Source organism: Sylvia atricapilla, chromosome 3 (assembly GCF_009819655.1).
Source record: "Sylvia atricapilla isolate bSylAtr1 chromosome 3, bSylAtr1.pri, whole genome shotgun sequence".
Lineage (NCBI taxonomy): Eukaryota > Metazoa > Chordata > Aves > Passeriformes > Sylviidae > Sylvia > Sylvia atricapilla.
Genome location: NC_089142.1, coordinates 92,499,202 through 92,519,313, shown reverse-complemented (window position 1 = coordinate 92,519,313; position 20,112 = coordinate 92,499,202). Strand labels below are relative to the sequence as shown.

Below are 20,112 nucleotides of genomic sequence, written 5' to 3'. Positions count from 1 at the left end.
CAACCCTCTTAAAACATTTATCTTTAAGGTGTTTCAACAGCTAATTTCTAAAGAGGAAAAAAAAAGAGCTCAGGTCTCCTCCTGCTTGACTAAAATTATTATAGTTAAAAAAGTCAAGACCTGAACAGCTGCAGATGGGGGCTGAAAGCCACTACTATAATAACAGGCCTGTGCTCCAAGGAGGTGAAACTGGAGAGTGGGATGGTGTGAATCTGCTGGAAATCACAACCCCTTTTAAAAGGGCACCTGATTAGGGCTTGGGAAAAGAAAGACTTCAGCAAACTCAGGCTAGATTCAACCCACAAAACATTAAACACAGCAAGGACGGGCAGTGAAGGCAACTTCCACTCTCAAAAACCCGGCTTAACATAGACCAAAGATGTGGTTATCTACCCTAAAAGCAAAATGAGATCAACACATGAACATTAAGGAGCTGCGCCAAGCCTGTGCATGCGTGTGTCTGTGTGTACAGATTCACATCTCACACATCCACCTCTCCCCCAGTGAGCAAGTATTCCTATGAATTGTGGTATAGAACATCTTTAAGTAAGAAAAGAGCAAGCTCAAAAGTTTTGGGTTTTCACCCCAACATGCCTCATATGGTAAACATTTGTCTAACTGAATTGTATTGACTAACAACATACTAACCAACATATGAAATCATACCATGCCCTTGTTGGGTACATAAAATTTATAGCTGAATTGAGCAAAAACATGGATTTACAGGGAAAAAACAACTTTTTAAATAAAAATGAAATTAACAATACCATGAGAGTTCTCAAGTACAGCCCTGGCCTTTTATCACTGTCACATGACGTCTCACATCCATGGAGGCAGAAGGGACACATTTCCTGTACATTCCAGTGTTACAAATTCAGTATCAAGGCACAGATATCCTTTTTGGCTTTGACAAAGAATTGCTGAACTGCTGAAAAGTGCCTTTGAACAAGACAGGGATGAAGATGCAGTGCAGATGTCTGTGTAGCACGTACAGTCAGTGGAGACCACTTTCTAGAGAATATTGCGCTTGAAGGTAATTTTGAAAGAATGTCAAAGAACTCAATCTCAGCAACATTCATAAATTTCATCAGACTGACTCAAAAGGGCCCAAAAGATGGAAGACAGTGTTGTATTAACTCGGGAATCAAAAGCCATATGTATATCAGCAGCAAGAGTGTGGTTTAGTAGCTATGCATGTCACTATAGTTTAGACATCAATAAAATCTAAGAAAGGCCTTTATGTCTAGAGGATCATACCACACACCAACAGGGAGGAAAGAGTCTAACTCACTAACTTATCAGACAGACAAGCTTTTGCTGAGCATCAGCTTTAGCAGCCTTAAGGACACTCGGTTTGAGTAGTTCAGGTTTTTACACTAGGAAATGTCCCTCTAGAAAGCGAGAATTCTGACCACCAAAAAAACAAAAATTTTTTTTTAAAATCAATCTGAAAACAGCAATACGTGTACAAAACTTTACTGGGGAGAAAAAATAAAACAAAACAAAATCAATCCTTTCTTATTTGTAAATATGATAGTACAAACTTTGTCAAGGCTGGAAGTCAGGACACTGAGGGAGGGCCACTTGCTGATGAAACTAAAGCACCATGGATGAGAAGAAATAAATTCTACTTCCAACATGACATCCACTTGCTACTTTTCCTAGCAAGCACAAGTTACGGAGCTTTCCTATTTCAGAAAATCTTGCAGAGCTGTTTCATAAACCATTACATATTTTATATAGTAAGAGATGAAACTCACAGTCTCGGATAAAAGCTGCTAAACAGCTGCTTTGTTCAAGGATTTCTTTCCCTCATCTAGTTAAAAGACTTGTAAGAAATAAGAACACGCGGAAACATTTCTTAGAAACAAGCATTTTTCATGAACGAGTCATAGGCTTTCTCTACTGTCTTTAAAGTTCACCCAGATTCTCAAGACCCTTAAGGATGCTCATACAGTAAGCTTTCACTTTAGAAATTCTACAAACTACTGCAAATTTTGTAACAAAACTCATTTCTGTTACACCTTTTGAGTTTTCCTGGTGCCTTAAAGCCAAAAGGCTATTTGATTCACCCACAACTCACTAGCATTCTGTGGGAAAGCAGGAAGTAGAGGAGGTAATAGAAGAAAAACTGATGGGAGTCAGGCTTCATTTGTAACGTGTGCAACAGGAGAATAAGATATATCCTCGAAATAAAAGCAGCAGCCATGTCCAAAGTGCCTGGGAACTGAACAGCACAAACCACAACATCTCTGTCCAGGTAATGACAACAGAGACTACTTGGCATGTACCCATGCACCCAACAGCACGTTAACATGTAGGAGAAGGTTTGGATTATTTATAGCTAACACACTGTTGCATGCCAGGCCTTGGGTGATTCAATCCTTCATCAGCATTGTTCCACACTCTGCGCTCAACACCACAGACCTTGCATAGCTCACGTTATTCAACCAGCAACCCAGATGGATAATTGAAACTGGTAATTCTTCCTCATCAAGTTGAAGGCCCAAAAAAATCTATATTCTAATTCTGTCTTCTCTCTTTTTTTTTTCTTAAGGTGTTTATTCTAATTTGAATTAGAAACAGAGTTAAAACTGCATGAAAATGTTTTGGACATCTTTGTATGGCTCTACTTTAGTATGCGCTTATATTCTACATCCAAGGGGGCCTTTAAGAAACAAACCTATATAAAAAGAACAAAAGTTGCCACAGTGAGTAAGTTATGTAGGTTTCAAATGGTTATGTCTACCAGCAGCTGTGGTAGGTCTCAATACTCAAAATATTTGCAAATATTCTAGAAAAAAAAAAAACCAAACCACCACAAAAAAACCCAACAAGCAAACAAAAACCCAAAAAACCAACCCCAAAAACAACACAACCTAAAAAAACTCTCATCTCCCCTAAGACTTGCTGTTTAGTGACTTTGATTTTTTTTTTCCTTAGACAAAGGAGCTCTTACCAGTTTAGTGAGCGTAATGCTACATGATATGGTTTGTCTTAGAGGAAGAAGTAATACCATAATTAGTGGGTTGACAGGCAGCTCTAATCAAAGTCTCAATGGTACGAAGCCCTGAAGCTACTGATCTTGAAAGACTCATGCAGACCATGTCCAAATCCTCTAACTGTCCAATGCACAACTCCATGGTCAGCATCTGTGGGATGCTGGAACTGACTGGACTGCTATTTGGCATAGCTACAATTAGAGCATATCAGTGCCACACAAACAAAAACTGGAGTTCTGCAACCCTCACCCTCCTTCCTCCCCACCCTCACAAACTGCATGACGTACCTGACATTCCACATTGCAGTAAAAGGCCTGTTTGCATCTTCCACACTTGGACAATCCTTCTTTCCTTAAAAAGAAAACAGAAGTTATTCTGTTCTAGAAACCTGAATGAAATAAAACTGTATGCTGGATCACTTTTGCACAGTATTTTGCATTTCACAACGAAAACTATGTTAGACTTTCAAAAGCACATTTTTCCAAGCAACTCTCATTATGCATAAGCACTCTGCTCTCTTGGTAAATTGCTGGGTTTGGAAACATGTTACTCTATGCTGTTTGACAGACAGTACCATTTTCTTGCCACTATATGATGCATTATGAGCTAAACTTACTGTGTTTTGCAAACTTCAAAGCTGTTCTGTGTACTTGTTCACAATATTAACCTTTTGGTTCTGCTATGACCATTCTGCTGCTTCTTGGTTATAGAATGCATGACCTTTATTGAGTAAGTGCTTCCAAAAGCCAAGGAAAAAAACTGCATTATTAAATATACTGTTGATCTCCTGTCACTTGAGAGTTCCCTCATCATCCCTCCTGTCTGCTGATATCTGTGTATTCTAAGCAGACCTAAGGCTCACACTCTCCTTTTTTATATTTATATACCCCAACAGAGGGAACTGCCACGAGGAAGGTTCTTTTCTGCTTTAAAGTCCATGTGTTGCAACAGATCCCACCAAAAATAGAACATGTGTTACCCAACAAGTGACATTTTGGTATGACAGCAGTAGGGATGTCTCAGCAGTACTGAATGCTTTAAAATGTCTGCATACCCTCCCTGGTGTAAGTAGGAAAAAAAATCCTAAACTGATGTTGTAAGCTCACTGGGTAAATCAAGGGTGAGGGCCCTCATATGATGCGATAGTGTACAACATTTGGTGGTCACTGGCATTTGGAACCCATAAAAGCCAGCAAGTCTGGCATCCTCTGATTGTATCTGCAAAGCACACAAGGCGCAACATGAGCGAGCTGGGATAACATCGTGTCTCCTCTTGCTGACATTACAACCGCGTATTTTAAGTAACAACCACTATCTCTCGCAAATACAATATTACAGCCTCATTTTGCCCGTGTTACCCCAAGTTTTCATGACAACTTCGCCAAGTTTCCCTTCCCACGGCTGGTGCCCAGCCCCCAGCCTCCCAGCTAGGCTCTTTGCGAGTTCAACCAGCACAGTTCGGAATCCAGTACGTGCTAGTTCAGTGCTAATGCAACAGTCACAGACACAGAACACATGTCTGAGCACTGGCGGATCACCTTACATCACCGAGACATCGTTCTTTAGCGGCACTTCATCACCCTGGTGTGAAATAAGTTTCAGGTTACCCCACTAAGTGCTGTCCTGCTGCAGTCAGTGTGTTCCTTGATCGCTGTGCTCCTCCAGAGCTCCAAAGGAGAAGCTTGTATGGATAACAAGCAGCTGCTCCCGAAGATAACTAAAAGCTATTCCATGAAATACTATTATCCTTACGGTATAACTTCGTATCAGTGAAGTATGGAAGTATTCCCCTGTATTTGTCTCTGACAGGCAAATCTGAGTGTGATAAACAAAACCAGGCAGTTTCTTCGGCACAGAGAAATCCGTGGTTAGGTACAAGAGTTAAAAAACCCAACCAACCAAGCAAAAAAATCTAAACCAAAAAAACAACCTTAGAGGCTGGGAAAAGGTGTAAGGGAGGTGAGGAAAATCACCTCAACTGTACTCTTCTTCAAATTGATGGAACTCCCTTCACCGGCTTCACTAGGAACTCTACTAGGTGCTCATATGCTGAGACGGGTGATCAGTGAACAAGTCATAACCAGATAAGGTAATGAGAAAAGAAAAGGAAAACGGATAAAAATAGCACAATTACAACAGTTGATTTTCTCTACTGAGGCAACTCTAATATTTGCTCTGAGTTATAACCAGGTAAGCACTTAATTCCTCAGTAAGCTGTCAGAAGCCATGAAAGTACTACACCTTCTAAAAATATGGTGTGGTGTGACATGCCGGAGCCTCATATCCATGCTGAACTTGCTAACCCTAATATTTCTTCTTCTTTTTTTTTGTTCTGTCCTGCAACAACTCATATTGAGAGGCTTGAGGGACACACTTGAATGCCTGCCCTTCACACAGGTGAGGAAGCAGCTGCAGAGGCCCCGGCTAACCGGAGACCCCGCATCCCTCCAGCCCCGGGAATCTCAAAGCACGCAGGAGCAGGCACTCCCAATCCCCCAGCCATGCGACAAACAAGTTCTCGCATTGCCTGCGCTCCGCCCCGGTAAAAGTTATTTGCAGACTAAGGTTTCAGACAGAGGCAATATACAGATGTTTCTGTATAGTTCATTACGGAGATATACACATTTCGTTCACAGATATTCCATCCGCACTGTGAATGTGAATGTGAATCAGGCGATGGCAGACCCTTTCTTCCTTATCTAACCTCCATTAAAACCCAGTGAACACGAACTTATTACAAAACCAGACGGATCAATGAGGCTTCCTGCGAGAGGATGGTTACGCACGTGTCTACGTGACCGCCAGAGCACGGGAAGAGAACTTTTTTTTTCCCTTTCTCTTTCCTGAGCCGCTGAGCAGGGGAAACCGGCTTTGAGTTCCAACTCCCCCCTGCCGCGGCACCCCAGCGGCGCAGGGGAAGGTTCCGCGGCCGCGGGGCCCTACCTGGCGAAGCAGCCGTCGCAGTGGCTGCCGCGCTCGCTCACGGTCAGCACGGCGACGTAGGCCGGGCAGCTGAGCAGCAGCTCCCCCACGGCGAAGCGCCGCCGCGCCCGCAGCCCCCGGCCCTTGCCGGCGCTGGCGAACCTCTCCAGGCCGCCCAGCTGCGGCGCCGTCTCCGAGCGCATCCCGGCCGCCGGCAGGGCAGGGCAGGGCAGGGCAGGGCAGGCCGGGGCTGCCGGGCGGGCTGGCAGCGCTGCGCTCCCGGCCGCGCACGCCGGCACTCGGCCGCCCGCCGCGGGAAGCGCCTCCTCCGGGCGGCGCGGGCCCCGCCGGCGGCTGCGCACCGGGAGCCGCTGCCCGCAGAGGCCTGCTGCGGCCGCGGCCCGCCGAGCCGGGACGGCGGCCCGGAGGCGCTGCCAGAGCCAGCCTGGGGGCGGTGGCAGCGTCCCCCAGGCCCAGCCGCGTCTCGGGCAGCGGGAGCACCAGGGAAGGTGCTGGCCTCAGAGCCCTCTCGTTAATAGTAGCGCCTAGTGCAGGTCCCGGTGAAGTCAGTCCTATTCGCTTGAAGAAAGGTAAAGCTGAGGTGATTTACTCTCCTCCTTCACACCAGTGGCTTTTTCCGGCCTCTAAGATTTGCGTTGAGCTGCTGCTTTTGCTTTTTATTTTTGTTTGTTTGTTTCGGGTTTGGGGAGGTTGGTTTGTTTCTTTTGTGCCCTGCCACAAATTTTCTTGTATCAGAGATAGTGGCTGGTTTTGTTTGGTCACATTCGGAAGATTTCTGTCTGCCAAAAGACCAAGAAATACTTCCATGCTCTTGCTGCGCAGCAGTATTGTGAAGATCATAGTTATCTCAGGGAACAGCTTTTAAATACCTTCAGGAGCAGCTGCTTGTTATCCATGCGAGCTTCTCCTTTGGAACTCTAGAGGCACACAGTGAGCAAGGAATATACTGACTGCAGTAGCAGAATAGTTAGTGGGGTAATCTGAAACTTATTTCGCACCAGGGTGATGAAGTGCCACTGAGAGGAGCAGCAGGGCCTCCCAGATCAAGGCACCTCAGTTCTGAGTAGGTTTGCAGCTCAGGTCACAGGGAGCTCAGGTGTTGTGGCCTCCAGGATAGATAACCAAGGCAGGGTGAGAAGGTTGCAAACCCAGCCTCTCCCTGCAGGTCTATTGAGAGCCCCAGGCACGGCCAGGGATGAGCCAGGTCCCAGGGGCAGCAGGAGACAAGGGAGGTGGGAGTCCCCAGGGAAGGGGACTTCGTCTTCCTGGACAGGAAGATTAAGGCATAGTTGTGCCCTCAGGGCCCTAATAACTATTCCATATAACTAATTTATATCCTGTTGCCTATTTTATAACTTGTCTGATATTCTCATCCATCGTAACATGATGAAATTAGTAGATCCACTGCAAAAATCTTTCTGGACCAGTATTATTTGAATTAGTTAAAATGTCACTGTTTTCACAAGGTAAGACTGAGCAATGAAAATAGATTCAAGTCCTTGAAAAATCACACTCAACAACTGAGCTAGATGTTGATCATGACCTATGGTATACCTGCAGGGATGGAATTAAGGTACCCAGATAAATTCAAAAGAGCTGTATCTAAACAAGTACCTCATCTAGTGTGTGAGCACTGCCATTTACATCCCAGTTCAGACTGAGGATGTCAAGCTCAAAGGTTTGGACTCTTAATTATAGACTATTCTATGCCTACGTGTATTTAAAAATAGTGATTGAGAATGTATTCACTTTAAGAATGAATTAACATTACCTGGGAAACTGCCCTTATGGTCAGTCTGGTTTGATTCATTTATAGATCCATTATAGTTAGACAAATAGAGTCACAGCTCATAAACCCATCTACTCTGACTTCTTACACTGTACAAGCTAGTAAATTCCTTGAACTTAGTCCTGCCTAAAGTAGAGTAAAGCTTCTAGGAAATAACTAGTCTTGATTTAAAAATGTTCTTAATAAGTGGTTTTACAAAAAAACTCCTAGTAAACACATATACTTTATTTTCACCCTTAAAATGACCAGTTGTCTCTTCAGCTGCTGTGAGCAGCTGAAACTATTGTGAAATATTCTCAGCTTTTTTTTCTCTGCATCAGTAAAATCAAATGGTTGAGCATTTGCTTCTGAAATCTGACAACAGCATGTTATAGTCCAGTAGCAAAATCCTAGTCACACTGACAGTGTGAAATCAGTGAAAAATTCCTACATTTTTTCCTGAAGCCAGCATTTAATTTGTGTTTCAAATGACACTGTTTCATATCTATCAACTCAATTATATTGGAGGTCTTTCCTAATCTTAATGGTTCTATGATATTCATTATCATATCACTTCTAAACAATAACTTGTGTTTCTCCAAGTTTGTGTGGGTTCACTGATGAGAAGGTTGTGAGAAGTTGTCTTTTGGAGAGAACCAGCTGGAATGATGGCAAACATTATCACACTTCTGTTCCACATTATCACCCTTGTAAAACAGCTGACAATTTGATTATGCCTCAGGTAATGAGGAAAAATTCAGATTTCAGTAGGTCTCTTTTTTAATAAAGAGTCATTTAGTTTTAAAAACAAAAATAGTAATTTACTAAATAGGCTTGATTCCACCCTGAAAAATATTGCTTTCCAAAAGATAATGCATGGATTTATTCACAAGAGTGAAATTCAGCACCGGCCTGCAGTCCCATTCAAACCCTCCAGGAGAAATTCAACCAGCTGCCTGCATAGCTTTTAGCTTCCTTTGGCTGTTTTCAAAAATAAAACTGGTTTGATAAGTTATTAATGAAAACAGTTTGGTGACTACTTTGTTAGAGTATTTACCCCATCCCCTGTTTCTGTATTTATACAAAACCTGTAAATAAAACATATTCTTTTGGATCTCCCTATTTTATGTGTGTTTTCATACCATGTTCATCAGAAAATCTGAATGTGGGTTTTTATGAATCAGTATGAATGCTTAAATAAATAATGGTTTATTGCAAAACACAGACCTAGTAATCAATTCATGAAGACAACTCTCAAGGCTTTAGCCATATAAATATGCATGCAAAAGCTGAATGAACAGTAAACACCAGGGAGTTTCCTGCAACCAGAGAAACACTGGAGTGCTCTCTCTCCCCACTGTTCACAAGATGAGTGGAGGAGTCCGTGCCTGCAGAATACATTGAGGACCTGGCAGGATTGGGTGATAAAATACTTCGCTAAATTATACCCTTACATCTGCAGAGACTCATACTTCTTATCTCTTCTGTCTTTTTTTAACTTCCGTTGTGTCTGCTTTAAATAAGAAAGATGATGGCTCATGAAAGGGATGTGAAGTAGGGTATAGGTTTAAGAAAGTCACAGAACAAAGTGTCGTGCTGGCTCTTTGAATTTCTTGAAATTAAGGAGTCTTTAGAAGCAGTGCTGTTCACCTTCACTCACAACCTTGGAGCTGCTCCACGGAAAGCCTTGTGTGTTTGACAGGAAAAGATCCATCCCTGTTAGTCACTTCTAGTTAGGCTTAATCACTTAATCTTCCAGAAAGGGTACCGCCGAGCCGCAGCCCGCGCTCTCCAGGAAGGGCTGCATGCCCTGTGCCCAGAGCTGTCTTTTTGTGTTACGTGTCACCGCAGACTTTAGCCAGAAAGGTTCTGAACTTGGAAAGGGAGCAGGGAGTCACTCGCTAAGACACAGGGCCCCGAGCAAACTGGAGGGGGAGCTAGGAATAAACAATAAAATCAGCTACAGGGTAGGTACAAGAAACATCATAGGCCAGCAGCCCATGGGGAGAGAAAGGACAAAGGAAACGGTATATAACCTTTTCTATATTTAATGCGATTATTTCCTGAGAGATCTGGTATAGTAACCTTGCTTTTTTTTTTTTTTTTTTTTTTTTTTTTTTTTTTAATAAACCTTTTGGTACCATCAGCTGCTTTCAGCTCACTGGTACAGGTACTCACAGCAGGGGCAGCTGGAAGCACATCCCACAGTGCAGTGTAAATAACAAATACTCAGCATAAGATGGCTTAATAGGTTTTGTAGGTAGATTTCATAGCTTGTCCTAAACTCTGTCCTGCTGTAGCTAGGCAGCTGGTTTTGGTATCTTTGTAATTTATGGGTACTTTGGGTTCAGATTTGCACCTTTTCAGCAAGTGAGTTCATTATTTGTTGTGAACCAGAGATTAAGTATGAACGTAAAAATTCAGCAGGAGCTGGGAAATGCTGCCTTTCAAAGAAGAAAAGTGCAGTTAATCACTTTTAGGAAATAACCTGCAAGGTGGGAGATGGCAGTGTGTTCAGAATTCAGTGGGGGCTGCAAGGATGGTGTGTCACCCATGTGTCTCTAGGCAGATGTGCTCCCAGCTCCCAGCCCTGGAGGGCCCTGGGTGTGACATTCAAAATCTGTCCTCATGTTATCTTCTACATCTGTGCCACTAATTGTTGACATGTTGACAGTGTTGACATTGCCCACTACTGAAACACAGACAAAAATACTCTAGAGATGCCATGATTCTGTTGATAGTTAGAACTTTGTTCCCAGTCAAAGACGACTGATAGAAGTGGAGAAGATGGGCAACCCTATGGAGATGCCTGACTCTTCTCTTTAGAGGACATTGTGACATGAAGACCCAGGATCTAGAAAGAGGTTCCTAATTTTTTATTTTTTTCATGAAAGGAACAAACTCCTCACTGCCCTCACCTATCAGGTGCTCCTACAGTTTTATCAGTATTAACGTCCCTACCACAAGTACAGAATAGAAGAAGTAAAGACTCAAGTTTCTGCCTACCGTATGGAAGTGATTTGCCTGGCTTAAACATATTTTAATCCACTAATTTGAAGTTACAAGCATTTTTAGTATGTCATTATAGAAAGCCTGTGCACAAATTTCCAAAGACAAAAAGTGACTGCCGCACAAATGCAGTTTCAGGAACATATCATGATGACAGAGCTGGATGACTGTGGGAACAGGCAAGGGCAGCAGTTAGGTGTGAATGTGACACTCAACACTCAGATGCTTGCAGTTCACAATTTGCTTTTATCAGAATCAGCAACCTCACAACTGCCTTTCTTTGTTACTCCAGCCTGCCCCTGGCAGACCTGCATTAACCTTTGCTTATGGAGCCACGGGCAGACTCAAGCAAATAAAAAAACATTATGTCAGATTCTCCATTGGTGTAAATTAGCATCTCCCCACTGACTTTGAAGGAGTGGCACCTGCTTGTTCAAGTTAAGGATCTTACCCGGTGCTACTGTATTATCATTAGGTTCTCACATTCTTCCCCTGCCTCTCCTTTTGTTGTCTAGCTGCAACTTTTCTGAGTTGAAGACTAGAGAAGGGTCTTTGATCCTCTGATAACTCCTTGAGGCTCCCTAGGATAATTGGCCAGGACACTTTTTGAGTTATCCAGGGTCATTTTATCTGCCCTTTTACTTGGAGAGGGATTATAGGCAAGAGAAAAACCTTGGAGCCTTCACAGATGCAGACGACCTACACGAGTGCTGCCGTGTGTAGTAGGTCAGGCACCCCCCTGACATGAGGGACACCCCATTGCCAGCAGGCTGTATTTAACCTATCCTGCTACTGATGTGGAAACAGAAACCCTTCAGGGTGACCTGGGCCCTAAGAATGCTTAACTCTTTTTTCTGAGCACACTAGGGGTGCTGAAAAAGGAAAGTATGTCGGCTGCTTTTCTGCTGATGGAGGTATTTACTCACTGTAACCAAGCAATCTCTCCATAGTCTCTAAAGTTCTCATGGTAAGGCATTTTCTTCAGTTCTAACAATGACTTTTGCAGCTATTCTTAAAACCTCTGGGTTTTTTTTTTCCTGACATTGTGAAACATACTATCACTGAAACTGTGAATTATTTCAGTAGCCACACCAGTGCTGTATAAAGATGTAACACCACATCTGTGTACATATTGGTTACTTTTCTATTTGTTTCTGCAAAGATTGTATTAGCAGTACAATCAAGAACAATTTAGATTTAACTCAACTACAAAAATGCTCAAATGCCATGCCTACAACTGACCCTTTCCCAGCCACACTAAAAATATCTATAGTCAGTGATTACTTCCCAGAGACAAAAAATTTTTGAGATTTGCTGCTTAATAAAAGCATTGTTCTGCTAGGGGGTATTTCACCGAGGCTGTACAGTATATATATTTTTTATAATCAGAATGTTTTGCAAAATTAAATGTCTCAGTATATCACACTAAGGCAGTTACCTTTTTAACAAAATTTGTAATCTAATCAGGTTTGTCTGACAAGACCTATTTTCCATAAAACCATGCTGACTGGCATTAATTACTTGCTGTCCTTTCATTCTTTATCAGTTGAATCCCATATTCTCTTATTTTGCTCCCCCTCACCTCCTCTCCAGTTTGAAGTTAGGTTCGCTGGCGTGTATTTACCAAGGTCATCATGTTCGTCCTTGCTGAATACTGGGAAAACATCCGTCTTCTTCCAGTCTTCTGGAATTTCTATGTTATTTCAAGACCCATTAAAAATTAACATGTGGAAGGAATCTCCTCCACCAACTATTTGAGACTCCTCAGGTGCAAGTTATCTGGGCCTGATGAATTACAGGTTTTTATCACAAGTAGATATTTAACATCCTATTTGGTTACTAATGGACTGAAAAAAGCTTTGGCTGCCCGATATGATACTGCTGTTATCCTGCTTTTTCCAGATCAAGGAGAGACATATTTATTAAATATCTCTTTCTTCATTATTAATGATTTTATCACCTTCTTCTAGTTCCTGACAAATTCCATTGCTGGGATTTCTTTTGTGTATAATGTACTTCACATAGTCTTTTATTTTTGTCTTTTTTTTTTCTTGTTGGATATGCTACTATGTTAATCTTCAGTTTCTTGTGTGTCATATTTTTTTTTTTCTTCTTCCTTTTGCTGCAGACCACTATTCCTCTATCTAATCTTTTCTCCAACAAAATGAACTAATAGCAGGAAGGAGGGAAAACTGTAACTAATATTGTTCTTACCTTTTTCCCTTACTGTCCTGTTTAATTTAATTAATTATTAAAAAAATGCATTGAGTGGATGGATTCTGGAAGCCAAAGAGCCTTCTTTAAGTATACCAGTTCCCTTTTGCAGGGTATGATTCCCTGTTGACTGAGAAGCCCATCTTTCAGCAGGCTAATTCATGTCCACATTGTCGGTGTTTTTGCTGTCAGCCACCTCTTCTGCTTTTCCTTCTCTGCCTGCTTTTCTTCATGGACAGAAGCAGAGAACACGCAGATTTTGCTGAGACAAGAGCCACCATCCATCATCAGATGACAGGTACTTCTACTTCTTGAAAGATGAAACCTGGTCCAGCAGAGTACAAAATATTTGTAGAGGGACACTGTGGTGAGAAGTATTACACCAGCAGCCGCTGGAAGGCCTCCAGATGTGTTTATACAGAAATGTGTTGCTCTCCCACCTCTGCATTAGTGTAGCAGAGTGCATTTGAAAATTAAGTCAAATATAGAGTATTTTTATTACAATCAGTGACTTTAGGAATTCTCATTACTTGAAACATGTTTTTTTTCTGGTGGTGATATAGCTTGTGTGGCATCCACTAAGCAGGTGGGAGGAAAAAAAATGTGGTCAAGGCTTGGGAGATTTGCTTTGGGCCTGGTCTGGTGAACCTGTGGCCATGGAGAACACTCTTAGTTTGAGGTGTTTGCTCAATGTATGTGGGGTAATGTGTCCCTGAATCTGCAGCCCTTGTGGTACTGGTTGCATGGAGCAGAGTTCTGTGAGCACAGGGAGTACTTGAAGGGCTGGTTGTTGTGAGATAATACGGTGCAGTCTTGTCCGTGTTGCCTTTGGGAATGCTTTTGGAGGAAACCATCTGTCATGTGGCCATTACACTCTTTTGGGGATGCTCTTGGAATGATCCAGAATGGAGACAAAATAAGTGTGAACTGCTCAGGGATTTCAGTTATTCAGCATTGTGGAGAATTGTGCTGTGAAAGTATTTTAGATATAAACAAGTACATTTTAGATAAATACTCACATCTCCCTTGTCCATTGTCAGTGCCTATTAGCTTTCAGGGTTAAGGGCAATAGCAATAATCATCATCATCATCATCGTTATTATCATTATAGTAGTGATAAAGCTACAAGAACTTTTTTCTTAAGTGTGACTGCCTTGCAGGTTTATGTCACTGAGAGGCCTCTCAGTGGGGTGAGAAAGAAAGGCTGCATTGGAGTTGTCAGAATCTATACATGCAGTTGGTGCACCAGGACTGCAGAGGGTAAATGAATTTCAGGGCCCAAGCGGGTAAAGGGACCAGTATGGCAGATCTGATTAACCAGATGAAAAAGCAAATGTTTTTTAAGACATCAATTCAGAAAATCTCAATCTATTAGAGAGAAAATGAGGCTATTCAGCAACTGATCTGTGTAATACAGATGGGTTTAGATCTACTCAAAGGTTTGGTGCAAATATTAAATAAAAAAAAAAAAAAAAAGAAAACCAAAAAACATTTTTTTGTTTACATAGACTCATAGGATGGTTTGGGCTATAAGCAAGCTTAAAAACCATCTAGTTCCAAACTTCTGCTATGGAAAAGGACACCTTCCACTAGACCAGGTTGCTCAGAGCCCATCCAGTCTGGCCTTGGACACTGCCAGGGATGGGACATCCACATCTTCTCTGGGCAACCTGTTGCAGTGCGTCACCACCCTCACAGTAAAGAATTTCTTCCCAATATTTTATCTAAACCTACTCTCTTGCAGTTTAAAGCCATTAACCCTTGTCCTATCTGTACCTGCCCTTATACAAAGTTGCTCTCCAGGTCTCTTGTGAGTCCCTTGAGATCCATAAAACTTCCTGTAAGAGAAGTAAGGTTTCCCCAGAGCCCTCTTTTCTCCAGGATGAACAACCTCAACTCTCTCAGCCTGTCTTCATTTAAGAGAGGTACTCCAGGCCTGAGATCATTGTTGTGGCCTCCTGTGGACTCATAACAGCAGATCAGTGTCCTTCCTCTGTTGGGGGCTCTGGAGTTGGACACAACACCTCTGGTAGGGTCTCACCAGAGCAGAATAGAGGGGGACAATCACCTCTCTGAACATTCACCTTCTGCCCATGCTGCTTTGATGCAGTTCAGTACACAGCTGGCTTTCTGGGCTGCCAGGCTGCATTGTCAGGTCATGTTGAGCTTCTCACCCATCTATATCCCTGTGTCCTTCTCTCCAGGGCTGCTCTCAATCCCTTCATCCCCCAGACTGTACTTGTGCTTGGGATCACCCTGACCTATGAACAAGATCTTGCTCTTGGCCTCATTGAACTGTGTGGATGTATTTACATGTTATTTTACTCTGTTTCATCAAAATAATAGAAAATAAAAAGAGGAATTAATGGGCAAATACATCAGTCATAAATTCTGTCACAGAAAAATGACTGTCAACAAAGTCTGGATTTTTTTCAAACACTAGAAAACTAGGGACAGAAATCTGCATTCCCAAAGATTAATATGACACTTTCCTTCCAGCCCTAGAAGAGGAGTAGGGATTCTCCTGACTTCAAGAAATATCTTAAGGAACAAAAGAAAGAACAGAAGATGCATTGGGATTACAGTACTTAGAGTTGAAAAACTATGCTCAGCTGGACCACACTAACAACTTCAGCAAACATACTCACAAAAAGAATGAGACTCCATTGCTCAGTCAGTCTGGGAAACCGTGTTGAAATCACAGCTCATCAGTTAAAACATCTCCAGAGAAAAATCCGCAGAGACAAAACTTTCTTAAAGAGGGAAAATGAAAGAAAATGAGTCAATGCAAAGCTGCTTCTCAAGGGAGTTATGTAAAAAGGGAAAAGTCCTGAAATGTATGCAGAAACTAGATGAATTGAAACAATCATGAAAGCAGTAAGACATAATATTGTTGTCTCAGGAATGAAATAAAGATCTGATAATAAGTGGATACACAATCCACATAAACACTTAGGGAATTTGAACTTATCCCTTTTTATGACACCTGGTGATGCTTTAGATGGTGTCGAATTGTGATTCATGTATTCAGAGACCTTTTTACACCATCCAAGGCATTATTATGAACAAAATAAATTCTTGATGAGTCAAACCTGACATGAAATTGTTGTTTAATAAATGAAGTTAATAAACTCAAGGAGGATTGCTCTTACTTTTATATTTTCTACAGGTCCTTTTTAAAGACGTTCTCATTCTATCAAACCTTTCTGGAGTCCCTTCTCTTCAAGCCGTAAAAAACTGGCAAGGGTATCCTTGTGTCAAGAATCGTGACTAAAAGTAGTTATCTCAAATTGATAAGTTAAAACTTTCCACTTTTCTTAAGCCTTCATCTCCTGCCTCTCTGAGATCAAAGGCACAATTACTCTGTGAAATTTATGGAAGAGAAAAAAATAATAGACCACATGACCTTCATTGGTTCAAATTACCTTAACTTTGATTCTTCTATACATTTCTTAATATACTCAGCATTTGCCTTCATGGATGTGGAATTGCTTCTTTTGATCACTAACTCTGTAAATGCAAAAAGTGAGTAATGAAACTTATTTCTTAGACAACATGTCTTTAGTCACTGTAATTTTTATTGCTCATCATAAGGCCATATGGAATATCTTGTGTTCCTTTTCCCTCTGAACAATGTATGTGAAGACAGTTTTGTGTCTGGAGCCATGAACATGCGCAAACAGGGACTAGTGAATCCAGTGGTGTTATAACACAATTAACTTTTGAATGAAAAATTCTATTTATATTACTGTCATTTCTCCAGTCCATTTGGAATAATCTGGCATCTAATTATTACCTCAAACAATAGTCTGAGCTATCCTTCACAGTGGATTAGCACCTTCAGATAGACATAGACACCAGATCAACCTTGAAATTCCTGCTGCCTTTGTCCACTGACAATATTAAGCCGCCCAAAATCTTGGAAATTATTTTGGAAATGGAAATTAATTAACACCCAAGACAAAACCATTGTATTCCAGAAAGACAGATATGTAAGAATTACATCATAATTCTGTGATGTGCCAAACACTTCCTGAAGATTTTTCTCAGTGAGCTAAATTAACCCTAAATTAACTTACTTCACTTTTTAACATGAAGTCTTGAGAGGACATTGGCCAAGAAAGGTTTCTATAAGTGTTTATAGTTTGGGCTTTGCTTCAAAATTATAGGAAAAAAAGACTGAAACCTCATTTTTTTCTCCCCTTCCACACTAGGTTTGTTCCATTGGCCTCGTAAAGATGAGAAGACAGTTATAAATTTATGTCTGTCTGGCTTTGACAGTTTTCTCACTAATTTACTAAGTTTCCTAGCAAAAAGACAAATAATGCTTTTGCCACATATGGAATTTAATATGCCTGAAATCATGGAGTTGTAAGAAACACACCTTGTAATGTATATCTCTCTACACATTTTGTTAAAGGAAAACAGAAGAGAGGGAAAGGGCCTGTTATAAGGTAGGCCTTTTATGAAAAGTTCTGGGTAACATAATTGGAATAGAAACAAGGGGTCCTATAGAAATGTAACAGAACATTATAAAATTACTCTAAAAACCTATGGAGCATTATATCTTTTATATGAAGTTTTTTTAGCCATTGTATAGAATTTAATAGAAGAGGTATCTGAGCTATAGGATGGTAGGGAGAAAAAAAAAAAGCTGTAGAAAGCATATCGTTTTGTGTTAAATTCCACAGAGTTTTCCATGAGGGCTGGGCTGTTCTGAGTGTATCCTGTGCGTGTTTCTTCTCTCTCCACTCCCTTGTGGCGAGCTGAACTTTGGTTTTAGTCTGCAGCACATTCTGAATACACGAGTAGCCTTTTGTGTGGAAAAAAGAAGGTAGTTTCTCTGTCTCATTAATCTGCAGATTCATGTGGAAGTCTATGCTGTCTTAAACTTTATTGGCAGGTCACCATGCAGCTGCATGAGCCATTGTGTTTGAGTGCTAAATGGGGACGTACCATAGGCACTGTACCTTCTGGTGTAAAATGTATACAGGAAATCACATACCACTACCATCAGCAACTGAGGTTTTGTATTATTTCAATGGACTGAGGGCCATTTTTTAGTGCACCAGGGAGCTAAGAAAGTGTACATAAAGGACAGCATAACAGCATCCTTGCCTGAGTTGGTAGAAATGAGAGAAACTACTTTGGGTTTTTTTTTTTTTTTTTGGTGTTGTTGATGTTATCCAGAGCAGGTTGATTATGTATGAGCCACAAACACAAGCTTAGTGGTATTATGTTAAAATTATTACTTTTAGAAAGCCAAACAGGTAAGATACTTAAAATTCTCAATTGTTCCTACCACAGTATTCAAAACAGAATTTGGGAAGATTGCTGCTGAAGCCAAATATGACAGGAATTGGAAATGACAAAAGGGTCTAACTTCTTCCAAATCTAGGAAAGAGAAAAAAAGTGGTCAAAACAGTAATAAACTATAACCAGGTCAACAGGTCCATCCACATGAGAAAACTGGGCATTTAGCAGAAAGGTCTCTGAAACTTCTGAAGAACAGAGATTGGTAGGAAAGCATTTTATGAGAAATAAATGTGCCTTCCTGTCAGGGAGGAAGGGTGTTGCAGGGTGCTTGAGAAATGGAAAAAAAAGTACCATTAAACCTCGATATGAATAAAGATCAGGTGAGAGAGGATGTCACCCTGTGGCCTTTGGAACTGTATTTCTGCTGCCTCCTGAAATTATGTTTTCCTGAAACAAAGGAACAGTGTTATGGAAAAGTGGGTGCCAGATACTTTAGGAAAATGAGACACAGTGAAGCGGATAAAAGAGACAAAGACAATAGCATCATATGCAGATAAAGTGAAGGCAGCTGAGGTCTGAGACAAAGGTGAATATTCCGAGCCAGCAAGATGACTGAAGCAGGGGAAGGAAGGAGGGAAAGGTGATTCACAATAACATTTGAAAGACATTGGCTTGAATATTTATCAGTGTCACAGCAAACTTAGCTTGGCAGCCTTGGTGGCTGACTTTGTTCCCTTTCTGCGGTTTCCCACCTTGAGATGACAAACCGGAGTGTGGTTCCAAGTACAGCTCTTAATGTGGAGCCGAAGGCACAACTCTTAGGCCCCACATGCCAATTGCACAGGCACTGCCCCTGCCATTTTATAGCTTTCCTATAGACAGAGCTGAGGTTTCTACTTTTATCAACATCCTGGACTCTGGGATGTTGCACATTTACAGAGGTGAGGAGGCAAACATACAGCAAGACATGCGAAAACTTTGTGCAGCTTCTTTGAGGACTCATTTGCTCTGAGTCTATTCAAATTACAGTGTAGGTCCTAGGCCCTGGTCAATGACTGCTACATCTTTAGTTGAGAAATAACTAAAGTAAGTCTGAAGTGATTAATCCACCTGATTTTTGTTGGATATACAAAAGTACTTCAGTAATTAATTTTTTTGGCTGATAGTGAAGGTCTAATTAATAGTGCTTTTGCAAGAGCTTCTTCTACACATATGCAATGGCATTCTGAAGTGACTGATTGCAGAAGGGTAAGATGCAGGGACTATTAAATATCTTAGAGAAGTGCCCAATCAATACATTTTGGAATTCTACTCAATGGTGTATCCCATTTTAGTCAAAGTTAAAAACTACATCCCAACTCTTACCTAAAGGTAAGGACAGAGGAAAATTCATGCGACAAAAGGCAGGAAAAAGAGCATGGCTGCCCTTGGTGGCATTGGTAAAAGTGGAGTTAACTCCAAATGTCATAGGCTGCAACCAAGGCCAGAATTGGCTATTCATTTTGAGTCAGTGCTATCAATAAAAGTCTGCCAAAAATAACCAACTGGTAAATATTAATTTAAACAGAAAAATTGGAAGTCAGGTTGCACACTGAGTTGCAACATGGGGCCATTCCATGCTGGCAGTAAGAGGATAATCATGCAAAGTGCCAAAAAATACCTGGAAAGCATTACTTCTGTGTGACATCCATAAAGATGCTGCACACACCCCTACATTTTTCAGCAATTAAATATCTGAAAATGAAAGTGCTCTCTTTCCCCAATTCCCCAACTGCAATGGCCAAAGTACAGCCAGCAATGCTGCAATAGAAGTTTTTCAGGGTGGCCCCTCTGCACAACAGCTGTTTCGCAGTCTGACAGTAGCATCTCCAACCAGCTGCTTCAGTTTGCTCCTGGCTGTCGCTGCTATAGGTTAATAGG

The 20,112-nt window shown here is 41.4% G+C and overlaps 1 protein-coding gene and 1 long non-coding RNA gene across 2 annotated transcripts in view; one reads left to right on the top strand and one right to left on the bottom strand.

Moving 5' to 3' along the window:
- The window catches only part of SMYD2 (SET and MYND domain containing 2), a 28,465-nt gene extending 22,245 nt beyond the window's left edge, over positions 1–6,220 (bottom strand). Inside the window, 2 exon segments of the mRNA XM_066316181.1 lie at positions 3,290–3,353; positions 5,946–6,220. Coding sequence (XP_066172278.1) covers positions 3,290–3,353; positions 5,946–6,127 — 246 coding nt within the window. The 5' untranslated portion in view covers positions 6,128–6,220.
- Positions 1–20,112, top strand: part of LOC136359509 (uncharacterized) — a 515,416-nt gene that overhangs the window by 354,271 nt on the left and 141,033 nt on the right. The window lies entirely within an intron of this gene.